Raw genomic sequence first — 26,786 nt, forward strand, 5'->3', positions numbered from 1 at the left:
TATGGCAAGAATTGAGGCATAGAAAGTGCTATGAGTGGTAAAAATAAGTGATATTTTTCTACTCTAACATTTGTTCAGAAGTAGCCTATAACAAGGTGGGGACACAAAGTCAGCTTTATTCTCTTTGTCATCTTTTCTTTATGAGTATATCTTTCCGCTTCCCTATAAAATAAATCTAGTTACTATTAGTGAAAATATTCATGCAAAAATATAATTCATAGAATTTATATTTTTTCTGTAGGACAATATTTTGAGTATGAAGCACATGAAAATACGTTTTGTGTAAAAACAATTAATATAATGGGAACTATTAATTTGGATTTTCATTGGAAATGGAATAAAAATAAAACAGCACATACACATCTTCTTTTTCCTGGGTTCATTATAATTTCTGCATCTTTTACATTCATCAATATTTGAAAATATCTATATTTAATTTATTATACTTACTGCTTCATTATTACTTAGTATATATTTGATGAGTTATTATGATGTGGTTGCATCTCAAAAAATAATAAAATACTTTTTTAAACATAGACATACAACATAAATATATATTATTTTTCTCTACAGTGTCATCTAGTATTGCATTCAGCAAAGCACCTTGTTTTAAGGTAAAGTGCCATTTTAATGAAATCACAGAATATTAAAAGCTTTGATTCATTCAATAAAGTCTGTTTATTAGTTGGAATGCAAGCTCGTCTGCAGTAACAAATGTCAAATGGTACTAGTTTAGACATGACAGAAGTTTAAAGAAATGTATTTTACAAAATTGCGTAAACATAAACAGCAAGGGCTGATATCGTGGCTCTGAAGACTGGTCCTTCCCTTCCTTAATTTTATCTCTGGACTTCTCATCTCAGGCATCACATTTGTGTTTTAGCGAGTGGGAAGAAGAGAAGAGCAGTGGCATATATTGCTCTTCTTTTAAAGATCCGATTCTGAATTTTTATAATGGTTATGAGTCGAGCTGCTGATTGCAAGGGCCACTGTCTGAAGCCACCTGTTCTGAGGGAGACAGATTGGACTTTCAACTCCCGGACAGAGTTACATCTCGGAAACTCCCAAGAGTAGTCCTGTCCTGTAGGGTTGCTGTGAGTTGTAGTGACTCAAAAACAATGAGTTTTTGTTTTTGGTTTATAGCCCTTTGGAAAAAAATTAGCCATGTATCCAAACCAGCTTCAAGGGAGCTTGAGAGGTGTAGTACAGCTTCGTGCTCAGCCAAAACTGGGAGTTGCATGAGATGGAGAAGAAGTAAAGAAAATAGAAAAATAATATCTATCTTAGTTCCAAAATAATATAATTGGTTTAATAGACCTTTTGGTGAAAATGAAGTTGGTCAAGAACATCTGTCTCAAAGTGGATCTCAGAGTTCATGCAGGGAGCTCAAATTCTATCTAGGAAAGCCAACTATTTTTTCCAAAAATATGAACATTTTTGTTTTGCAATGCGTTGAGATTTTCACTGATAGTGTCCCAACCAATGGTGGTTAACATCTTGGAGACAGCACAAATCTAGGCAGTGGGCCCAAACAGCTATCCAAGCAGGCAAATGCTCTCTCTGTCACATATTGCTGAAGAACAACATCAACAAAGATCCAATCGAATTTAAGACCTTTATGGATAAAATATTTTTATAAATTAATTTATGGACTTTCAATTTTAGATACATATCTGTATATCCACATGGGATATGTATATAAAGCCCTCCTTCAACACCCTTAACTCTATAATGTTTATCTTAAAGCAGAACACTTGTACAATAGTTCCCAGTAATTTCATATAAAATAATTGTATTTGAAAAATGATACACTGACATACTCTTTTGAGTGTGTATTCGGCAGTTATAATTTAAAAATGAGTTATATGAACTTGCCACTTCAAATATAATTTCTGTATTTTATGTCAATAATCAAATTCTAGCATTTGAGCAAAAATGTAAATTTAGAAAACATTTGTCTATCACTATGAGGATGATAGTTTTCAAAATTTAAAAGACTATACTTATAATTTAATGATGATATTAATGGATGCAATTTTTGTTGTGGTATGATGACATATGCCAGTGTTTGGAAGATGTTCATAACTAATTGAATCATTTCCTGAATGGCCACCGCATTTTTTTGTATGCATGGGTAAAAGAACTGATCAAAATACACAATAGACCAAAGATTTAACGTTACAGATTTCCAACTCATAATCATATGATTTTGTATTCCATATTGTAACTTTAATTTAAGTAGCTACCACATTTTGCATCGTTGTGTAGATAACTACATTTATAGATAGATGGATAGATAGATATAGATAGATAGATAGATAGATAGATAGATAGATAGATAGATAGATAGACAGATATAATATCTAGAATTATATAAGAGGGCATATCACAAAACTTACTATCCCCAAATTGGGAGCTCTTACAGATATTATAACTATCATTCAATTAGATCAAGCATAATTGCACAATTGCTGCCATCATCATTTTCAAAACATTTTCATTCTTCTTGAACTCTGTGATATCAGCTCCCTTTTATCCCCTCCTAACCCACCCTACCTCCCAGGAAATCTTATTATTATTTTAAATATATTTTAAACACTTTTAAAAATAATTTTATTGGCATATAATTCACCTATTACAAAATTCAATAGTTCTGTCATATAAAGAAGAGTTGTAAAATCATCACCAAAATCAGTTTTAGAACATTTTCTTCATTCTTGTACTTATCATTATTATGTCACCCTTTCTCCCTTCCCTTCCTGAAGGAACAATTAATCCAATTACTGTCTTTATAGATTTACCTATTCAGGATTTCATATGCAGAAAATTATTTTTAAAAATAAACTTACAAAAATAAAGAAGGAAACAGATAAAGACCATCAATCAAAGAGAAAGCCGAATATATAATAAACCAGAACAAATTTTAAATGGATGAAAAAGAAGATCAAATGACAAAGTGCCAACTGTTTACCCACCTGCTCCTGCAACAGTCCACCTCCCATCTCGATGCATTCCGTGTGACAGCCAGCAAGGTCACCCACACCCCTCATCTGTGGTCAGAGGGGAGTCACCAGAGGTTTAATCCACATGGATTTCCCCTTCACTTTTTTTTTAAACTGAAACAGCTTTGAAATGGTTCAAAAGGGAGATTGAATGATAAGATACTATATTTAATTATGTGTGTCATAATCAATCCCCAAATTTTCTGTCTGATAACAGTACCATTTACATCTTAAACTACAGTCCTATAGAGGAGAGCTCAGCTCAACTGGGATCACATATTCAAGATGTGGGGAAAGGGAGAAGATCTTTCAGTTGCCACACAAAATGGTGCTACTGTCACCCCATTCCAACAGACACTTCTATCAGAATGATAAGGAGATTTTATTGGAAATTCAAGTCAAGAGTGGGTAGGGGGCATGTATGTCTCAGAGAAGGCAGTTAAATTTCCGTTGGTAGAGAAAAAGGGAGGAGCAACCTCTCATTGAGAAAACAAAAACAAAGTACACTTAGCAATACTTACATAAAACTCAAGAGGAAAATATGCCTGTACACTTTTGACTTAGTTTCTAGGAAGCCCTCGGTGACTCAGTCCATCTACTATAGGCTAATGGGACTTTAGACGCTGTTATTTTAAGATGCACAGCGTCCTTCATAAGCCTCAGCAAAAGGACTCCATGTGGCAACCCCTCTATGTGAACTAGGCTTTACCTTAAACTCACCTGTAGCCCTTAGAATTAAGGCTAAAAGTCCCTAATGTGAGAGGAAGCAGATGACTTCCAGCTCCATAGATTATGCCCTTTGGACTTGAGCTCTGACGTCTTGCTTGAGCCTGCCAGTGAGTGGTGGCTCAGAAATACCATGCATTCTCTTTTAATGTCCTCTTGCCTCATTATGACATGCACTAGTCTAATAGGTGTGGCTCTGCCATTGTGAATGAATGGTGCAGAAATGTTTGCCTTAGCACCCCTCCCAGTGTTTGTATAAATAGTGTCCAGTCATTTACGGGTTTAACCTGTACAAATCAACAATTCATGTATTGTGGCTCAGATTTGGCCTGTTCTCATATACTTTCCTTTTCTCAACAGGATTTAAAATTCTATAACATTTGCTCAATTAATGACACTATTAATGCGTGTGGTTACACGTGGGGCTGCTAACCACAAGGGCAGCTGTTAGAAAGATGAGGCTTTCTACTCCTGTAGAGATTTACAGTCTAAGATTTTTTAAAAGATTTTCTTAATATACTTCAGTGCAAACTACAAAAGGCAAAAAATTGAACACAAATACTGAGCTACATCAATTAAATTCTATTCTCTTAAGCCAGATATTAAGATCTGCAAATTTAAACTTCAATGTTGTGTATACTTCCATGTAATGGCCTTAATATTATTACTTTTTATACCAATAAATACATAGTTTAAAATTTTATGTTTTAATTTTAAATAGTTATATATATGTATATGCATTTAAACATATTTATAGGTATATTTATTATTCTATATTACATACACAAAATAATATTAGGGTTTCTCAATCATTTCAAATAATACAAAGATTTTCTGAGATCAAAATATTTGAGATATGCTGGTCAAGTCAAACTCATCACATAAGATTTGTGCGAGACAATTGGCTATTAAGATCAACAAAAGTCATGCTGAAAGTGTATGATGTGGCAGAATATTTTGTGCGTGAGCCATTTAGATATCACACTTCATATTAGCAAGGCTGAAAATATTGACCACTCAATTTTTCATCCCTTTTCTTAAAGACAAAGGGTAACAATTTCAGAATAAAGACATGCAAATTGAAGCAAAAGTGTTCCTCGAAAATTTGTGTAGCTCTTTTTATTCTTATTTTCAACATCAATAATTTGAGAGGGCATTGTTGAGTGCAGTAAGTCAATGTTGTCTCCTAAGAAGCAGGCTGTTGATTTCATACTAGTGACCTTGCTGCTAGTAGCCCAATGAGGGAGAAAACTTATCTGCAACCATCCACCGATCAGAAGGACTCATGTGAGCACTTTCGCCTTTGAATAAATACATGCATGTATGAGCTAGAACTCTCATAACAATATATGCTCCTGTAGTTTTCTGTCAAGAATATGTTTTATGAACACAGGATAAGAAATACGATTCCTACTCACTTTCACTGAATTCATGATATTGCATTCAAAATCCTCTGGTAATGACTTAAAATTCTTCTTATCTATTTATTCTGTGTAATTAGGAAATTGCAATTCATTACTGAAAATTTCCATTTTATTGATATACCGAAATATAGGATATTTTTCTAATATATAATTATATTTGCCTTACATTGATTCCTTAATGTTTCAGATTTATTTTCCTTTATTGACTTATAAAATTAATTACTTAGACTTAGCAATAATCTGTGTTTTGTTGTTTTTGTCCCAATGCTCTAGCCAAATCATATATATATATATATATATTCCCAGAAAGCTTTATTCACCTGGGGCAATAGTGTTGTAGTTATCTAGGTACGCAAGTATATAGGCTTTTTCAAATAATATGTTAAAAGAATGAAAAGACTTAAACATGAATACTATATGAGAAAATGTGTGGAGGTCACATCTGACTTCCTCTGGCTACAAAAGAGAGAAAAAGAATCCATCTCCACAAAGCCCAAGGCCAACTGACACAGGAAGCGGTTAAACATACCTCTATCCATCTGACCCTCAATTTTTCAGGACTGTTTGATAATCCATTGCTGTGGCCACCAGAACTCACAGACAACACTCTCATTTATGGGGGTTATTAGGGAAGTTGACAGGTTGCCAAAAGCCAGGATCAGAAAACATTCGGGATACAGTCATTGTTCCAAACCACCTCTCCAGCCAGCAGTCAAGCCTTTATCTCTGGTCCTCAGCATTTCAGCCACTTGGTACCTTGGCTTCAGTCTTATATTTGGGCCAGGAATCCCACCACCACTCTACAGCAAAGGCCCGTTTTCCCGTGATCATCACAGCACTGTGACAGCTCTCCTCTGATGCTCTGGATTTAACAGGCCAGAGTATCTGTTGCCTCCGCACTTCAGGCAGGAATCTCAAAAGAACCTACTTTACGGATGGCTGTTCTTTCTTGAGAATGCCAGGAATGATCCCTTCTTGTCACCGGGATGCCAGGGTAATGCAAAGCTGACCAAAGCCCCAGTCAGAGTCCTCTACAGCTGGTTCTACCCAATCATTTGGCAGGAGTTATAGAGAAATCGATAGAAGAGCAGTAAGAAATGAATTTTACTTCACCACACTATATCAGATTTTGAGGTTCTATTTCTATTTCCATGAAAATAATGTTTATTGCCACAAGCTAAAAAGAAATTTACTTAAATTTATTCTGTCTTTAACATTCAAAAGATTCCTGAATCTGTTTCCATGAAAATGACAAGCTATAAATTATTCCATGTCATTGTACTATGCCATGTGTGGTCACCTGGAGTGGAAATAATAGTAACAACAATAGGACAGGTAAAAATGGATTTTGTTGTTATCAGCGTTTATGTCCCCTTGAAATTTTCCTTTTTATTGTAAATGAAGGAAACCAACTAAAATAATCTAAGAGGAAATTATTAGTAGGGTACTAAGAAGTCCTGGTTTCACTCAGCCAAGCTAAACACACCTCTGCTAGAGGAAAGAATGGCCCACCCTCAGGCTCTTTGAGAGGAAGATCTAGTGATCCGCTCCTTAGAGATAGTATGCTAGGAAACCACAGGAGCAAGGCTGACTCTTCATGTGGGGTTGGTATGAGTAGAAGTTGACTCCATTGACTTTTAAAATGATATAAACAATACATTATATCATAAATTTGAAATTTTAAAAGAAAAATATTGAAAAGGGAAAACGTGTTTTATAATTCATTGAAAAGACAAGGTGGAAGGCACTATTAAAAAACAAACAAACAAAATAATACATGAGAAGTTGTAAATAAGGAAACCCAAGAGTTCCAAATCACTGCTTAAGCAAAATAAAAGAAGGTTCATTGATATGTTTCAGTGGTTAAAGGAGGAAGAATTTAATAACCAAAGACAGAAGTGTAATGCAATAATACTAGAGGACGAATGCAAATAAGGTTCTGAATGTTACCATCATCCTTTACCCTAGATTTTTCTACAGGGCAGCTTTACTGGTATCCCCCATAGGTGGGGGTGAACTCTTGTCCAGTGTCAAAGGCCTAGCGAGCAAACCTTCCCACTTCACATCTCAGGATCTTATTGATAGAGATGACCTCTGTTGATTCAGGTTCCTCTGAAAACTAATTTGGAAGATAATTCTTATTTTCTAAAAGGAGGCCGTGCCCATTTTGTAATAATTAATTATATGTTATATGAGAGGTCTTCAAAAAGCTTGTGGGAAAATGGATTTTTTTCTCACAATGATTTTAAAACCAACTCATCTATTTGGCCATAAAAATCCAACCAAACAAACCCAAATCGTGTCCCTATGAAAGGATTCCAGACTGTAAATCTCTGTAGGAGCAAATAACCTCATCTTTTCCCCCAATAGTGGCTGGTGCATTTGAACTGCCCCCCTCTGCCTAGCAGCCCAGTGTCTCGTCCACAGCACCACCAGCACTCCTTATTTGGTCGCTGACTCTCTCACACAGAGTCAATTCCAAATCGTAGCAACCTAACCGACGGAGTGGAGCAGTGCCTGTGGTTTTCTGTGAATCTTCACGAGAGCAGGAAGCCTCGTTTTCTCTCTTCAACAACTGGTGTATTTAAATTGCTCACCTGGTAGTTAGTAGCCATTGCATAAACTACGATATCACCAGGCTTTCTTTATTTCACTCATCAGGGAATGGGAATCTACTTACTTAAGGGAGAAACAACACAGAGCAAAGCATGATTTGCATAATTAAAATATTGAAGGAGAAACATTTTACATAATGTAAAAATTCCTTATGATTGTATGCTTGCAGAAGTTGAAACAAATGCAATAAGAAAAACATTAAAACGTTGATCAACTATTTATTGAGCACTTGTTATCTCTAAATTCGAGAAATCTCCAGAAACCTCAGTGCATAACAGAACATTCCATTTCTCTACAAATGCTGCCTGATTATGTCTCTTCAGAGGACCAAGCCTTTCAACAGCCACAGTTCCGCCCAGCATGCCCAGACACTTCTGTTACTCGCCCTCCCAGACAGAAGTCATTGATTCAAATGCGTTTTCCTCAAGGGTTCATTTTTGTTGTTGTTCTCCTTTCTACTGCTGACCAAAACATAATTTCTAATTGTCCTAGAATTGGAGAGTTCAGGATTGGAAAGGAGAGAAAAACAGGGAAAATGTAGCAATTTTAAATGACCTTTGATTGAAAGTGAATTTGCTATGCCTCACTGCTTAGTGATCGATATGGCTACCTTTTAAAAGTCAGTGTTATCCAAAAAAGAAGGCTGACCATCTAAAATCACACATAAGATGACAACATCGTTACATAACTGCCAAATCACTGAGAATCAGAGACCAAACAAGATGACCCATACCTTACCCAGCCAGCTTCATTCTCACCTCATTGCCTGAGCAATGGCTACATCAGACTAGTCATCAGTGCACAAAGTAGTCGTATAGTAGATTTTTATTATTTAATATCCCTTTTCTAATAGTCATATGAAAACCAAAACACTAAGATTGATGGATTTATTGGTCAGTATCTGTAAGTTATTGCTTCCAGGATACAGATGGTTACTAAGACTGGTGAATGCTCAAGTATTTATATGAAATGGCACAGTGTGTGAATAGAACTCACGTTCACCCACCTGTGCACTTTTAATCATGTCTACATTATGTGTAATACTCAATACAACATAAATGATAAGTAAATATATTATGTACCTATTTACCCTTTAAAACATGGCTTTGACTACTTGATTTTTAATTTTTTAAAAATTTTTCTCTCCATGGTTGATTGACTATACAGATGGAGAACCTATAAATACAGAAGTTTATGTGCACATACATAGATTATAAATCTTTATGGTTGAAATTGTCATTTGACTATACATAGATATAGATGCATATGTATGACTTGAGTACTGGTCACATTAAGTGAAGGAGGAAGAGTTTTTGCTTAGGGGACATTGAATTTATGCTAATTGTCATGAAATAACTTGGAAAAAGGGTATCAATAATTGTACAACAGGAAGAGTATAATCAGTGGCACCGAATTATACACAAAGAAGTTGTTTTGCTATGTATATTTTTGCTGCAATTTAAAAACTTACATGAATAACAATGAGTATAAGGAAGAAGAAAGTGTTTTAGAATTGATTGTGGTGATGATAGTAAAACCCTTCTTGATAGGCCTGGACTGTTGAATTGTATGCTATGTGGATGAAATGCCAATAAAGCTGCTAAGAGAAAATAAATAATTATACATACGTAAGCATATGTAGGGAAACACATATAGAGATATATTAGAATATTTGTTATTCATTATCACTTACTGAATATTCACTGTTAAAGTTTCAAAAGGATTAAAACAACCTTGTTGAGAATAATTGTTCTTCATATCATTTAAATGAGTGCATTATTCTGTCTTTAACATATAATATAGTTATAATTAAAATACATAAATAAAATATTTAGATGCATATTTTAAAGAATGTATACTTATTCATTTCTAGCATGACTTAGCAATGTTTGTCGTAAAGGAAGCAAAGCTTTACTTCTGTATGTATTGAATTTGACTCCAAATAAATTTTTTTTCTGAAGTTTTTCTTTTTAAATATCCATTTCATAACACTTTGATAAATATTTTCACTACTGGAGTAAATCACTTATTACAAACTAAGTAGTAAGATCTTCAATTTAACAGTGTAATACAGTTAATTACTTAATATGGTCCTTCTCACTATAGTGCTCCATTCCAAGATACATTGTAAATCCTACCCTTTAAACATGAGATTACAGTTTGTGTTAAAACAGTACTTATTTTAAGCTGTTCCCTTAGTAGGAAAACTGTCACCCTCCTGCTTAATTGAGAAAAACAGAGATTGAGGTCATGGAACTGGCTGAGAGTAGGCCTGTGCCACCTACATGTGCACTAGTGCTCATTCAGTTCTCTTGCTGACTTTTCTCATCCCAGGGAAAAGCATACCCCCAGCAAAGCCCCACACATGGTCATGGTGCCCTCTTTGTAACCTCCCAGCGGGCTGAGCATGTGAAGGAAATAAATGTTGAATTGAATACCACCACATGCAATTATGGACTTTAAAGACTGCTGGCCCAGGATCTGGATTGTCTTGCCTCTCCCTGATCTCGGTTTTGTTGTGACTTAAGCCTGTACCCTATTACCTAACATATCTGTCAGTTTCCTTAATATTAATTTGGTGTGAATGAGTAAGCTCCCCCAAAAGGGGTTCAGAAGTTCAAATTTGGTACTTGTCAGGCTTCATTATCATGTGACTCATTTTCTCAATAGTTTACGAGTTCTGTGAAATGTTACAGCTGCTGGAGGACCCCTAGGAAACGAGGAATAATACTGAAGAGAGGAGCAGTAGTTCACATGAGAGATAAAGGAGTGGTTTAGTATTTGGAAAAAGGTTAGGCATTTTGGACATCTTTAACCTCCATCTCATTGAGACCAGTCTTCCATTGATCTTCCTGAAAGAATGTCTTCTTGCACACATTGTTTTTTGTGAATCAATTATTTGCGAGTTGTTGGAAAAATGAAAATTAGCACTATAGTAATTTAAAAAAAGTTACCGTAATTGGCATATAATTCACATACCATAAAATTCAATGATTTAAATATATTAAAAAGAATTATACAAGCATTACCATAATCAACTTTAGAACATTTTCTTCATTCTTCTACCTATTATTATTATCACCCCACTTCCTCTAACCTTCCCTACCCAAACTTTAAGGAGATACTAATCTAGTTATTATCACTATGGGTAACCAACCATGGATTTCATATAAAAAATGATACAAATGTGCCCAAGAATGGTGACAAAATAAAACACAGAAAAACTTAAATACAAAAGCAAATAGAATTTAATAAGAGAAAAAATTTTAAAATGGGTCAAAATGGAAAACAAATGATAATGTGTTAAAATGTTAATGTAAACATATCTGCTTTAATCCACTTTTCAATGTACTCTGTCTGATGGCAAGACTACTCACATCCTAGTCAATTATCTGAGAAAGTACAATGAAGGCTGACTCCAACTGGGGACTATACACATGAATTTGGGGTTTTCACTTCAGCAACCAGGTCCTGAAATGTAAGCTGTAATACAATTCCTTCCTCTGATCCTGGTTTCTATTATTTACAAACCTTGGGTCATACTGGTTGGTGTGGAATTAACTGACACCTCACTCGGATAGCTACTTAGACACATCTTTAAGCTCTCAGAGACTGTTCATTCTGATAGTCAGGGACAATCTGATTGCTTCACAAAACTGCTATGGCACCTATATCTTCAGAGATCACTTCAAAATTACCATTCCTTTCTTACATAGTAATTTTAATTTATTGACAATTCCAATTTTAATGGCAATTAATTTGCGTGATTTTTTAATTATTGTATTCTAAATACTTAGTTCAGTGAATTCTACCCAAATTTTGGAAATAAGAATCATCACTGTGAAATTTGTGGCTTGTGATCTGACTGTCCAGGAAAAAGAGTGTCCAGTGGAAACACGCCATGCTTTGAAAGAACAGCTCTGAGTGACCCAGACTTCTTCCCAAAGCCTTTACTGATGACAAGACATGGTGCTATTCTTAAGCACCAGAAAGCTTTTGAGAACAATGAGGGTAGCGAATGTACAGGTGTGCTTTATACAGTTGATGTACCTATGGATTTTGATAAGAGTTGTATGAGCCCTAATAAAATGACTAAAACAAAACAAAACAGTGGTGTGAGTGGCAATACTGGGAGGGTAGAGGGAAGGTGGGGTAGAAAGATTACTAGGATCTATATATAACTTCTTCCCTGGAGGATGGACAACAGAAAAGTGGGTGAAGGGAGATGTCAGACAGGGCAAGATATGACAAAATAATAATTTGTAAATTATCAAGGGTTTTGAAGGAGGGGAGAGTGAGGAAGGAGGGGAAAAATGAGGAGCTGATGCCAGAGGCTTAGGTGGAGAGCAAATGATTTGAGAATGATGAGGGCAATGAATGTACAAATGTGCTTTACACATTTGATGTATGTATGGATTGTGATAAGAGTTGTATAAGCCCCTAATAAAATGATATATAAAAAACCAAAGCAAAACAAAAAGACCCCGAAAGCAAACATCAATCAAGCCATGGAAGACACCATTGTTGCCTTGCCCCTCAAAAGCTCATCCAGTGAAATCAAAGATCAAGATGGCATTCATTTGTTTCTTTGATGTGAGGGGGACCGTGCAATTGGAGTTTGTTTCACCTGGGCAGACTGCTATTCAACTTTCTACTTAGAGGTTCTGAAAAGATTGCATAGCAGTGTGCAACAAAAAGGTCTGATTTGTGGCACATGCGGGACTGGTTTTGCTACCATGACAAGGCACCTGCTCATGCAGCTATCTCAGTGTGCCAGTGTTTGGCAACAACAGCATGCCTCTCTTGCTCCACACACCTTATTCACTTGACCAAACTACATTCAACTTCTTTTTAGAAGAGGGACATGAAAGACAGCAATTTGATGACATAGAAGTGATGAAGAAAAAAATGAGGGATGAGTTTGAAAATGTTTCAAAGGATGGTATCGCAGATTTGACAAATATATTCAGTGTACTGGAGAGTACTTTGAAGGTGATAAGGTATTTTCAACAAAATAAGTGTAAAATTTAGTCCCATAATTTTGGAAGAGCTCCATGAGCTAGAAAACAGTTACTAAAATCATGTAAAAAAATCAAAACATAATACTTTTTAATTTCATAAAACCCAATTAATAGTTTAACATTAAACATGCAAATGCTTCTGCCAAAGAGATATCCAATTGCATACATTTGATTGTTCTTCACTGGAACAATATAAAATAGTAAAAAATATTTTAATTTTTAAGATTTCAGAACATAATATTTTGGGACATCTTTAATTACATGGCATGATTTTGCTATTTTCTAGCAGAAAACTAAGTCATGATGGGTGTGGCATTCAGGTGATCATCATTTAAGGTAAAGAATACACTTTCCCATTATTTCAGCTCGTAGTGTTCTTAACAAAAATTGTATTCCAGATTACAATTTAAAAATATATATACTAGGAGGTCATTTTGTGGTTATAGAAGACTGGAACCATGTGTTACTGGGAAAGATAATATTACTCAGGTAATACATTCACATAAATTTCCTGGACACATTAATTAAGAGCTACTGGTAGGATGAATCTTTCATACACCACCCATGTACAACAGCAAACTTTCAATATCTTATAAAACATTTAATCTTTTTTATATGTGCAAAGTATCAGAACCACAATGTTATTTCCAGTTTTAGTCATTAAAATAAAGTAGTAAAGTTTTCAAATCAGTTTTTCACATATGATTGGGTTTCAAACATGATTTTTATATATTGATGATCTAGTTTACATTTTTACCTTCAGCTTATAATTATTTGTTCATATATCTTCTAGGATATATTATAACCCCCTGGCTTCATTCGTATGTTCGGTTTCCCTTCCCACAGCTTAAATATAGTCTCAAATTCTGCCTATATATTTCTCCTGGTATTATCTTTCAGAACCCATGATTTCATGTGAACCAATGATTGCCACCCACTTGCTCAAATCTTCCCTGAGCTTCAGATGTATATATTCATCTCCTGCCAAGCTCGCTAGCAAGCTCCTGAAAAAAAATAGCTTCACATTCACAGTAATCAGTCTGCCTCTCCAGGCAGCTCCAGTTTTTCCTCGCAATTTTGTTTTGTTTGTTTACTACCATCTACTTCTCAGTGGTACAGCTGTTTTAATCACAAAAAAGAAGAATACAATTCAGTATAACCAGTAGTAGATGTCCATTCCCCTTAGCCATAATTCCCTATTAGGGATTCTCAATGGGATTATGAGTAGAAACATATAGCGGTACCTTTTGGGTGGAGAAAAAATATGATTAAGACACTTACAATCTGATAATATAATATTAATGCTGCTTCACAAATGCGAATGCCTTCTCATTTAAACATTTCTCTTTCTTTTCCGTTGTTCTTGGGTGACATTTAATCAGTCCCAACTCACAGCAACCACACGTGCAACATAATGAAATACTGCCTATCCTCAAACTGCTATGTTTAAGCCCATTTTTGCAGCCACAATGTCAACCATCTCATTGAGATTTCTTTGCTATCAAGCATGATGCCCTTTTCCTGATAATGTTTCCAAAGTAAATCAATCTTTTCACATTTATTACAACGTGACCTACTGTCCTACTGTGAGGATTTGTGTTGTCTTTATGTTGAGTTGGAATTCATTTTGAAACCTTGATCTTCAGCAAATGCTTCAAATCCTCCTCAGTTTCAGTCAGCAGGGGTGTGTCTTCTGTATATACTGGTTTTATTAACTCTCCTCCCATCCAGACGCTGACTTCTTAGTCATATAATTCAGTTTCCCTGATTATTTGCTCAGCATAGAGATTGAATGAGCATAGTGAAAGAATACAAACCTGATGCACACCTTTCCTGATTTTCAAACATTCATTCTGTGAATGGCACCCCCTTGCTCCAGAGACAGGTTCTGCATGGGGAGATTGAAGTGTTCTAGGTGCTGCTGCTCAGTCCCCAATCTAAAAGGTCATGGAGAAGGAAGCCAACTGTGCCATCCAGAGCCAGAAGCTAAAAATGTCCCCAAATCACAGCAGATCTACTTGCATCTACTGAAATTCAGTCAGGAATTTAGATACGGCTTTCCTAGGGAGATTATGTACATGAGAACTATACAGGTCTACCAGTATATATGCATGGAAATCTTTAAGTCACACTCTCTACTACAGTAGAGTAAAAGATGACCCCAAAGAAACTACGCTTATGGTTTGGTGTGTAACTTCTACTAAGTGGACTCTTAAAGATGGCCTCAACCAAAAAAAGCTGTGGCCTGGTTCACATCATCTCCCATCGTCAAGCGTTAATCCTGTCAGCATAGAAAACGCCCATCGCTTCTCGGCCTTTTGGCTAAGATCAGGCACGTAATAGAAAATGCCCTCCAAAAAGAGACTATACATAGAGAATTCAGAGTATCATATCACATAAGGAATTATGGATATAAGGGCTATACTAATTGAGTATAACTCACATGTATCTTCATGCATTGTAATTAACTATACAACATTGTAATCAACTATACAACAAAACAAATATTTTAATATATATATATTTCATTCCTTCTATATATATACAGTTGCTTTGAGTCAGCATTGACTCAATGGCAGTACGTTTTCTGTTTTGGTATGTTTGCAATACTACTCCACACACTGTATTAGTTCAGATATGGCTTTGTCTTCCTTGGCGTAGACAGCCTCCTAGCTAGTCATAGAGACCTTTGTCCTTATTTTCCTCAATAAAACATTAATATGGGATGTGGTTCTCCTTATCTGAATCACCCCAACTCCATATTTCCAGGATTATTTTCTATAGTCTTTATGTTTGACTTCCTACAGATAGCATTCTCTAAATGTTTACCTCTGTTTTAATTTGTTAGTGGACATTAATAATCCTTTTGGATGGCAGTAGCAACACAGCACTGCCAAGAATTTATCAGAATTATCTGTGTATCAATAGTCCCCTAAAACAGAAATTCTTGAAAGTAGTCATTGTTTCATTTGCTTTTACCATAACTTGTGCTTAAAAACTGTTTCCTGAATCATAGTAAATATGCTTAATTTTAGTTAAAAATGAAATGAATAAAAATTACTTGATTCATTTTTTTAGTGAATGGGTGAATGTTGTAAATACGTTTTCCTTAAATTTGTCCTATACCTAATATTCTCAGGAGGCAAATAAATGCTTTTAGTGTAATTACCTCTTTCTTTTTTCTGAGTTTAATATATGAGTACATAATTGAATTGCCATTTGAAGCTGAGTACGAAACTGCTAAAGACATGTGGGAGAAAGTAAAAGGAAATCATACTTGAGTATTTTCACATTACTTGTGAGCGAATTTTCAATGTTTCAGTTCAACTGCACCTTAACTTAAAGAATGGAATTTACTGTTCCTATTTAAGTGCTGTTAGGCACCATACAGTCAGGTACAACTAATCTTAACCTCTCTGTACAACAGAACAAAATGCTGCCTGGCCCCGGGTCACCCTCACAGTCATTGCGACCTTTGAGATCACTATTGTGAATGCCGTGTCAAGCATTCTCATGGAGCAGCTTCCTCTTTTTACTGAGCCTCCTCTGGGACTAGTCTCATGGTCATTCGACAAACCCTCATGACCCTTGCTTCAAAGGAGTATACTGGCTATACTTTTCCCAGGGCTTGTCTCTGTTCTCTGGAAGTCCATGGTCCAGCAAATCTTCTGTGGTCTTCCTCAGATACTGTTCAGCTCCACATGAATGCGAAGCTATTAAAATACCATAACTTGGGTCAGGCACATCTTAGTCAACAAAATGACACTTTTTATTTTGCAGCAAATTGTCCAGTCTTTGATTTCTCTCACTTTATGATGACAGGGTTCTGAATAAGGCCTTTTAGTCATGTAACAAGTGATTCATGGCAAATTTGCTAAATTCCACACACAATACTTAAACAAAAAAAACTCAAACTAAAATCAAGGGGAAAAATGCACACACCATGTTTCAAAAGGCCAAAAATACAAAAAGCAGTTAATTCTAGGTCACAAGTAAGAAGCATGTTGACTATTGACCAGCACAGGTTTATGTACTATGTAGTTTGAAACGTTCAGAAGAAATGACAGAAATCATTGGGAACAGCTGATATATCGAGAAAATAGAATGGAAAGTAAAACAAAAGGGAAAATATATGTAACACTGAAAAAGAGCAAAATACTGGCACACAGGACCATATGAAAAAAAAGAAAGAATAATAAAATAGGTTGGGCATACATTCTTCTATAGACAGCCAGTGCTCCTTAAAAACCAGAGTGGCTCAAGGTCATCTCATGAATTTTGGACATGATCTTAGCAGATGCCTGTCTCTAGAAGAGGCTATCATGCTTCATAGAGTAGGTCAGTGAAAAGAAGACCCTCAGCATTATGGGCTGACACAGTGGCTGCAGCGATGGGCAAAAGATAAGGACACATGGAAATGGGGCCAACCTGGGCAGTGTTTTCTTCTGTTGCATACAGAGTAACTATGTGTCAGGACCCAGTCAACACAATAACAATATATGAGCAATGAAATCCAGATAGAAGAGACTTTATAGAATAGATTCTGAAAGAATAGCAGTTGGAAGGGTAAGAGAAAGGATATAAGAAAAAATACAAGAAAGGTACAGAAAACATGAAGTCATTGGATATATACAATTTTATATACATAAAGTTAACATTGAATTTGTAGTACTTCAAGAGTGATGAAGGCAGAAGGGCTAAATACACCTTAATTCTCCTATCCAAAAGAAGCCATTTAAGTGGGAAATTTATAACTGAAAATCAATCATTTAAATTCTCTCTAACATCACCCGAGGGCATATACTACATGGGGAAATATTTAATCTTGAAAATGAACTAAATGTTAGTAAGAATACAAAGTCTTTGATTATGAATTATGTGTGATGCTTGCCTTCCTCCCTTCCCTACTCCAGTTTATAGAAACAATTCTAATGTGTCTACCCTGGACACGGGTAACTAGGTCAAAGGGTTTCCCCTGCTGCTTAGTCCCAAGTTTAGGACTACTGGTAGAGGAAAGGAGAACCAGGCTTGTTTCTCTTTCTCTGTGTAGTCCACGGTTATTTTCTGATAAGTTCACTAGTTCTCCGTCCTGTCCTCACTTACTAGTCTCCTCCAGGTGTAGCTGTCTTTACATACCAAGACTTCAAATGCCAATTTAACTCAATAAATAATTAACATTAGGTGGGGCAAACCAGGAAGCTAGCGACTACATGTCATCTTCCAGCACCAACTGTAGAAGGTCAAACCAGGAGAACTGAGCTAATTCCATTGCCTATGCAGTGTCCATGAGTCATTCTTAACACTTGTGTTTGATGTGATTGGCATTACATAGAACAAAGTATAAAAAAAACCCATGTATAATTGTAAACAATGGAGCTACTCAACAAAAAACAAATTAAAAAAACAAGGGTCTTCATAGTCCCACAATACCAATCATATTATGAAAGAGAACAGAGAAACTGATGCTTAAACACGGAGGAACAAAGAATAGAGCCAGCCCACACGTCAACCCTGGGGTTCAGGAATGGCATCTGAAAGTTCTCTGTTTACTCAAATGCAATTATTGATAAAGGAGGGACGGATTTTAAAGCTTCCTTTATGTTGTATAGAGTTCCATTAACAAATGGGTAATTGTTACCATTGTTACTAGAGGCATAAATGTTCCTCCTGAATAAAACAATGTCTTAACAATAACCAACTGTGACCCAGGGCAAACTTTTCAGGGTATGAGACATAAAGGTAAAAGCACACACTGCGGAAGGCTGTTGCTTGCCAATGCTGCAACCTCTCAGCTGCTCGCAGAAAGGAAAAGAGGCAAATGAGGAGCTCCTATTAAAATGAGACGAACTGATAAGCTCCGTGAACTGTGATTATAACCCCAAAGTCACACACACCTCCAATAGTAATGGGTAAATGTTTAATAAGTAGTAGGGTTTGCTTAAGAGCCCTGGTGGCTTAGTGGTTACACATTGCGTTATGTCCTTCAGGGTTGACAGTTCAAATTCACCTGCTGCTCTGAGGGGTAAAATGATGAAGCTGTCTACTCCCTAGAGTGTCAGTCTCAAAAACCTACAGGGACAGCTCTATCCTGCCCTATAGTCTTCGTAGGCCACCAATGACTTGAGGGCAGTGAAAGCGAGAGAAACCTTACTTGTAACATTGGGACAATCAAAGAGGTCTAGTTACACACAGTGAATGCCCCTATCTAGGCAATCTCAAATGTCTAAACAGTAACAACAACATCAACTGAATAGAAGAAGCACAAGCACTTGACACTGCAGTGGAAACACACTCGACAATAAATAAGTCACTAAACAAGTCACAACAGTGGGATCCATCTTCACGAGAGATGGATAACCAGCTAGCAGACTTGCTGCATTCTATCACATACAGTGTAAGGGAGAAACAATCCAAACATCTTTCAAATTCTGAGCAAAGAGAGCCATGTATCCATACCATAGAATAACATTTAGCAATAAAAATGAATGAACTTCTGAAACATAGATGAAACGTGAAGATATTGGAAGTGAAAGAAGCTAGTCTAGTCACAAGTGACCACATGTTGTGTGATTCTTGTTGGCTATCTAGAAGAGACAACTTTTTAGATGTAAAATATAGATCGTTTTTTGCCTTTAGTTGAGAGCGGAAGATGAGAAATGACTGGTAATGGGTAGTGTATTTTCTTTTAGAGCTAGTGACGAATGTTCTAAACCTTTACTGTTGGAATTGGTCAAATAAATCTATGAAAATACCAAATGCAAATGAAATGTAAAGGCATTAAAAATGCTAATGATCCATTTTAAAATAAAGTTTTTTAAAAGGTGTAATGATTTTCAGTGTACGTTTTTCATTAATTAAAGGAAAAAGCCAAAAGTTAAGCTTTTAATTAGAGATACTAACACAAACATTTATTTTCTTATGTTGATCGATTTTTTCCCCTTAGTTTCTCATGTTGATGTAATTTTAAATTCATCTCAAATAAATAATTATAAGCTAATGGCACTTGTCAATCTGTTACATTTTAAAGTAACAAACTTAAAAATTGTTACATCAAAAATCAGTTGTAAATATTTAATAGTGACTCAAGCTTCATCTTAATGCTAGAAACCATTTTCAGAGCTTGAAGAAAGTTGTTTATGGTTTTGTAAACATTAGAGAAGGAAAAAAAATCTTGGCTTTTTTTTTCTGTTTGTAAAATTACATATTTATAAACTTTATGACTCTCACTTCTTCCTATGCTTATGATATAAATCTGGGGTCCTAGGTTATTGTGAAACAATTATTATTGAAATGCCACATGGAATGTTATAATAGTTTCTCAATAATGAAAAAAGGCACACAAAAAAAGAGAAAAAGATGTTAGAGTATTTGCTTCCAGACAGTAACATGACTTTGAATGATAGCTCAATTTTATTATTTTAAGACTTTCAAGTTAGATCTAATACTATAAATCCCATTGTACTCTGTCTATTACCATGGCTGCGTTTTAAAAAACAAACAGAGTTCATTGTCAAACCAATAGCCTCGGCTTTTCTGATCTCACCAGTGCTCACCTTTGTCTCGGCAAACTGACGAGGGGCTGCTGGCGGCATCTCTTGCTGAGACTGAAGAGCTTGTGCACAATTTTCTGGGCCTTCAGGACAAGGTGCTTCATGCTGCTCTCCAGGTGCTCATAGCGGCGCTGAAAATGAGAATCCATTGTCCACAAATGCATGATTGTAGAGGTGTTGAGGAAGTAATTCATGGGCAGCCTTTTCATAAAGAGCTTGAATTCATCTGAAAAATGTTAAAATTCAACAATTTAATTAAAAACCAATGAACTATTCCCCTCCACCCGAGCACATGTAATACGCTAACTTAATAACTACGTAAAATATTTTAGGGTGTCAAATTAATAGAAATATATACTTTTCATGCTTAAGAAATATTATGTGTGCAATCAAACATCCAGGGTAGGAGAAAAGTAAAATAACTTGTGCTAATGTAAACAATTTGGGGAAAATATGTTAGTACAATTATTCTCTTGTTCGCCTGTAGATGACATCTAAATGAATGGCAGGACACACTTTTAAGTTTCTCCATGTATTTTAACCTGTGGTTTCATCTGCTTGACGTGAGCATTGATAATGCTGAAACCTTCTCCTTTTAAATAGCGGATAAGCCAATTAAAGGAATATAAATGATACTATAGTAATATGAACAAGAATCTAAAATGTATACTTTTATCTAAGTACAAATTATAATTTTGCCTTCCCTGCAACCTCTCTTTGTAAAGTACTATTTTGGATTGGAATTCAGAATATATATTTGTACTGCTTTCAATGCTTGCTTAAATTATTTATATCTCTAGGGATATCATGTTACATCTAATTTGCATGTAATATGTTAATGATATGCCTCTACCTATACACAAACATACATACACAGAAACATATGAACATCACCAACACTTCAAAATTTGGAAAGGATTTTCAAGGATTAACAAATATCAATGAATATTTAGTACAAATACATTTTAATATCTGGTATGCAAATAAAAAACTATATTAAACTTCAGTATTTCAGTGACTTAATTTCCTCTCTGTAAATGATATAATTCTGTATATAATATAACACAATAAAATATAATTTGTGTTAAAATCACATGATGTAATCAGAGTGGCACTCATAACACCATACATATACATTTTAGAGCAATTAATTTATATTTATTTAAACATTAAGCATATTTCAAAATTAATTAAGCCTACTTTAAAATTTAGGACCAAAATATTTTAATAAAAATATCTCAAAATAAAACATTTTAATAATTCAGAGTAAATTACATTCATGTGTATTGGAGTTTCTAGTTATTATTAGAACCAATAAATATCGAGCATTTAATGTCCTCCAGCTATTAAGAGTACATACAGAAGTTGACCAGAATAAAAAAAGGAAAAATAAGACCAAAGATGACAAGGATTATTTTACTTTTATCAAAAAAAGATGGGAAAATATTTTAGATTACATATCCACTTAATATACTTCAAGCACATTTTTAAGTAAGCAGCTTATAAATAATATATGAATTTCAAAGTTACAATTTGATAGTATCCTACATTCTACTTTGTCCCATATGTCTCTTTTGAGAGCTTTTCTCCTTTGAATGAAGTTGCTGAGGCGTGAACCTTGGAAAGTGCCCCTTGGATTAGACACACAGCAGACACCACCCCTGTGAAAACTAGGAATTCATTTAACTGCCATGCTGCACTAGAACACTTCTGATAAGCCTTGATTGTTTTCTGAGTATACCTATTTTATTTATTTCTAAAATACTGTGGAAAACTTGCTAAATCTGTAAACTTTATTCAAGTTAAGGAACATTTTAAAATGGAATGTATTTACTTAAGTACTTGTACACTATATATACATATATAGTAGTAGTGAACTTTAACTGAAAACGGTCAGTATGTACTTTCTAAGTAATAGTTTTAACATGACATTTGAATAATTGCTTCATTATGAAGTCATTAAAAGTCACTAGTGACAGTCATCCAAAATATTTCCTGAGCACCGGTTGTGCAGAAAGCATACAAATGTTTCAGTCTATGACAACAGTATGAATAAACCTCTCATTGAAAAAGGGCGAGCTAATCACATGCAATGTTTTCAAATGCTAAATAACAATTTTATGACCTGAAATCGGTTTTACTTAGAAGTTAACAGAATCACCAGATATATTCCTTTGAATCAATTATCTTTTACTTTTGGCCTTTGGTAAAATTCAGATATAGATAATATAAATAAAATATGAATGACAAATTTAGAAATATTACATATCTAATGATTTGTAAACTCCTAAAAGAAACTATGCAAAGTAGCTTCGAAAAGTCAATTAAAAAAAACCCAGATGATTTTTAATCCTGCTTTACCCCCCACATATTTTTTAAAGGCCCCTGATAATAATTCAAATCCTCAACAGAGCCACTGTCCCTGCGTTGATTCTGAGTCACCTTGACCCTTTCTCAGGTTTCTGTGACTGTACATCCCAGTGGACGTAGACAGACTCAGACTTCTACTGTGGAGCAGTGAACGGGTGGGTTTGCACTGTGGATCCTGCTGTTAGCATAGCAATCCAATATTTACCCTGCAGCCCCATCGGTGCTCTATCTGTAATAATTAGACAATGTCCGCCCTCACCCCCACCCAAAATTGTCTTGTAACACTTTTCAGAGATTTGTAAGAAACATTTTTTTTTCTTTTGAATTATAAACAAACAATGACTAACTGTATTTTTTGAGATGAATATATTTCAGAGGAAAGCAAATCAGCCATGTTAAAATCACAGAGGCAAAATGAATGTGGAGTCTAGGTTGTTCAAATCTAACCAAACTCATTGCAATTGGGTAGATCCTGGTTCATAAACACCCTGTGGCAACACTACAGGTCAGAGGAGAATTGAATTTGTGAGTTTCCTAGGCTTCAACACTTTACGGGGATGAGGGCTTTAGGTTGGTACATTAGCAATGCTGATCCCACTGTGCCACTATTAAGAACATATGAATTACTTTTGAAAAATATAGTATTAATAGATAACTAGTAAACTGAATATACCTATTTATTAACAATGTATAAATTGTGTATGTTACTCTGCATTGTTGGGAAAATAAAATACCAACCAAAAACAGTAACAATGGTATTAAATATTGTCTACTTAGAAAGTCAGAAATACTTTAACAAAACATATTTATCTGAAACAAAAGATAATCCAGAAGGAAATGTATGGTGTTATTAAATTATAAAGAGGCAAAGAGAATTAGGTTAGGTGACAATTATCAGATAAGTAATAGCTGCCTTGCTAGACAAATTATTGACAGCCACAGCCCAGATAACTCTCTGGAATACAATTATTTCTCCCTGAAAATCTATTTCATTTAACCAGTCAAACTAGTCTTGCTATTCTTGTTCGTTTGGTTTGCTGTTGTTTTTGCTATTATTTCTCATTTTCCCTCATAGAATCTATAGTTAACACTTGGTGTCTAATCAACTAAATTTGAAACCCGTGATCCCAAGTTGTCTTTTTCCCTGTCTCCTCTAACAGATGTGTTCTCATTTTTGGCAGGTGCTTCCTAAAGTACTTTAAACATTGTCTTGATTAATCATTCAATTCTGTATGCAGAATGCAGAGAATCCTTAATCACATAAATACATTATCACCAAAAAGTCTTTTGTTAACCTTTTTGTATTTCATATTGATTTTATCTTTCTCTATAGCTATGCTACTTTCATTATTATTCTTCAAAAACGAATGAAATAGATGAGGGTGAGAACCTGAAAATATCTAAGTATGAAAGGACCTTATTTATAAACATATGATCCCAACTAGTAGCTCTGCCTATATTGATGGGCACTACAAATATGGACAAGTGTAATTGGTTATATATTTTTAAATATGACTAACCTGTATTGAATTATTTAAGGATATATTTTTAAATATGTTGTAAAGCTTCCTGCATATTCTATTATTAAGAAGATATAAATGACTTTTGAAAAATATAGAAAATGAACCAAAATGACAACTAATTTATATGTGAATTAGAGATCCACAAAAAGAACAGAGAACAAAAGTTGTGGCCAATGGAAAACAGATATACAGCTGGTTTAGGCATGGAGAAGGTGTGGGTGGGAATTGGTGCTTTGCTATTTCTATAAATACATATGCATACATTAATTTGAATGACACCTACAAAAATATAGTGAATAATTATAAAACACACTCAATATTTTGGATTAGCAATCAAAAAATTCATCTTACACTTCAGGCATTTGAAAAAAATGGCATTATCTAATTAATTTCTAAATGTAAAACTAAAAGTTTAATGGTTTACAGTTTAAATATTTTTTTGGAATTAAATTTTTCATTGGCACTAAAGTAAATTTTTCATTAAATTAATCATGCTACTTGGATAAAACTTTTTATTACTATGAAATGCTAATATTAAATAGCAAGTATAAATTTTATTATAATTAAATACATAAAGAACATGAATACAGAGCATCTTAAAAAAGACAAAATTAGCAAATGACCATGTGCTTTATAAATATATAAATAAATCCTGAAATCCTCAGTTTAACATAAAGGTCGACCGTTGCTGATTTTATGACATTATGAAACTGATCACTTCCAAATATCACTTGGTAATCTTTCGAAAGAGAAATTTTTTTTCTGAAATAAATACAAACTAATAACACCATTGTTTTACAAACTTCTTAAACTATTTCTAAAGGGCAATTTGAATGATCTGTATCAGTTATGATTTTTCCGACTTTTATAACAAATCACAGCTACAACTTCAAGTGGACACATCCCAATGAAAATCTATTCAGAACCATGTGCATCGAGTTCATACTGAAACAGACAAAATACTATATAATGCAACATAAAGTAAATGGCATGTTGGTATAGTAATGTGTGAACTTGCCACTTCTATGAGGTCACAAAGTAGTATCTATGTAAAACATATATCAAAAACAAATCTTAATTCCTTAATAGCTTTCTGAAATACAGAAATGTTGTATATTTCTTGTTTACTCTTTATGAAACATACATTATGCTTGAATAGGTTAAGCCAAATACGATACTGTGTCCGTCACTACACTTTCCTATTTAGGAATTCCCTTCAAAAGTTTTTTTTTTAATCAATTTATTGGGGCTCATACAATTCATCACAATACATAGATCAATTGTGTAAAGCACATCTATACATTTGTTGCCCTCATTATTCCCAAAATTCGCTTGCCTCTTGGGTTCCCGGAATCCGCTCATTTTCCTTTTTTTTTTCCCCCCTCCCCTTCCCTTCATCCTCCCCTTTCCCCCATGCACCCTTAATAATTTATAAATTATTATTATATCTTATATTACACTGTCCGGCGTCTCCCTTCACCCACCCCGCTGCTGCCCGTCCCCCAGAGAGGAGGTTATATGTGGCTCCCTGTGATCCATTCCCCCTTACTACATCCCCTTTCCCTCCTGGTATCGCCACTGTCACCCCTGGTCCTGAGAGGTTCTTCTGTCCTAGATTCCCTGCGTTTCCAATTCCCATCTGTACCGCTGTGCATCATCTGGTCTAACCAGGTCTGCAAGGCAAAATTGGGGTCCTGGTAGTTGGGGGGAGGAAGCGTTTAAGAACTAGAGGAAGGTTGTGGGTTTCATTATTGCTATACTGTACCCTAAGTGACTCATCTCCCCACTCCCCCTCTGCAAGGTATGTCCAGTTGTCTAGAGATGGGCATTGGGTCTCCATCACGCGCCACCCTCATTGACAAGGATATGACTTTTCTCTCCCTTCAAAAGTTTTTAAATTCTCTTAAGCAGAATTTTATTTCTAATTTTATAGGCTGGAAATGCCAAGAATTTACTTGTCTTGTGTTCTTCTGGGTACAGAGTAGGCTACATTTTATAAATTGATAGGTCAGTTAATTTTATTTTGAACCTAGAGAAAATTTCCCACAAAATAGTAATAATAATAATCATAGTACAACATCCATACAGTGTTCATTGAAAGTAGCCAGTTTTATGTGAGATTGTTGACAATCATGGCATACTGCCATCTTCTACGTACTATATTTCCTGTCTTTTTTATTTCTAATCTCATTTCAAAACACTTTTCATCCTGCTTTGTTTGTTTTTAAAACTATTATGTGAGAGTTACTAGAGATAGCATATCATTGCGTAGTTCAACCCTATCAAGCGCAGTCAGTTCCCGAACATACTTTCCTTCCTGAACTCCTTGACATCAGCTCCCTTTACATACTCCCACCCGGCACCCTGCCTCACCACCACTGTACCCCAGAAACCCTTATTCTATTTGCTGTCCTAATAGGTTCATCAATCCTGGGTTTCATATATGGAAAAACAGAGAAACATAACAGAAATTCAAGAAGTTAACCACCAATGACATAATGCACCGGAGATAAACCTTAATATGAACAAACAAAAGACAGAAAATCTTGAAAAC

At 35.0% G+C, this 26,786-nt stretch overlaps 1 protein-coding gene across 3 annotated transcripts in view; it reads right to left on the minus strand.

Moving 5' to 3' along the window:
* Positions 1 to 26,786, minus strand: part of BRINP3 (BMP/retinoic acid inducible neural specific 3) — a 524,991-nt gene that overhangs the window by 94,037 nt on the left and 404,168 nt on the right. For all 3 annotated transcript variants that reach the window (XM_004706659.2, XM_045298252.1, XM_045298251.1), the window contains exon 7: positions 20,343 to 20,565. In XM_004706659.2, coding sequence (XP_004706716.1) covers positions 20,343 to 20,565 — 223 coding nt within the window. The remainder of the gene's footprint in view (positions 1 to 20,342; positions 20,566 to 26,786) is intronic.

This window comes from Echinops telfairi, unplaced genomic scaffold (genome assembly GCF_000313985.2).
Source record: "Echinops telfairi isolate 266 unplaced genomic scaffold, ASM31398v2 ScPeMD7_7424;HRSCAF=8462, whole genome shotgun sequence".
Classification (NCBI taxonomy): Eukaryota; Metazoa; Chordata; class Mammalia; order Afrosoricida; family Tenrecidae; genus Echinops; species Echinops telfairi.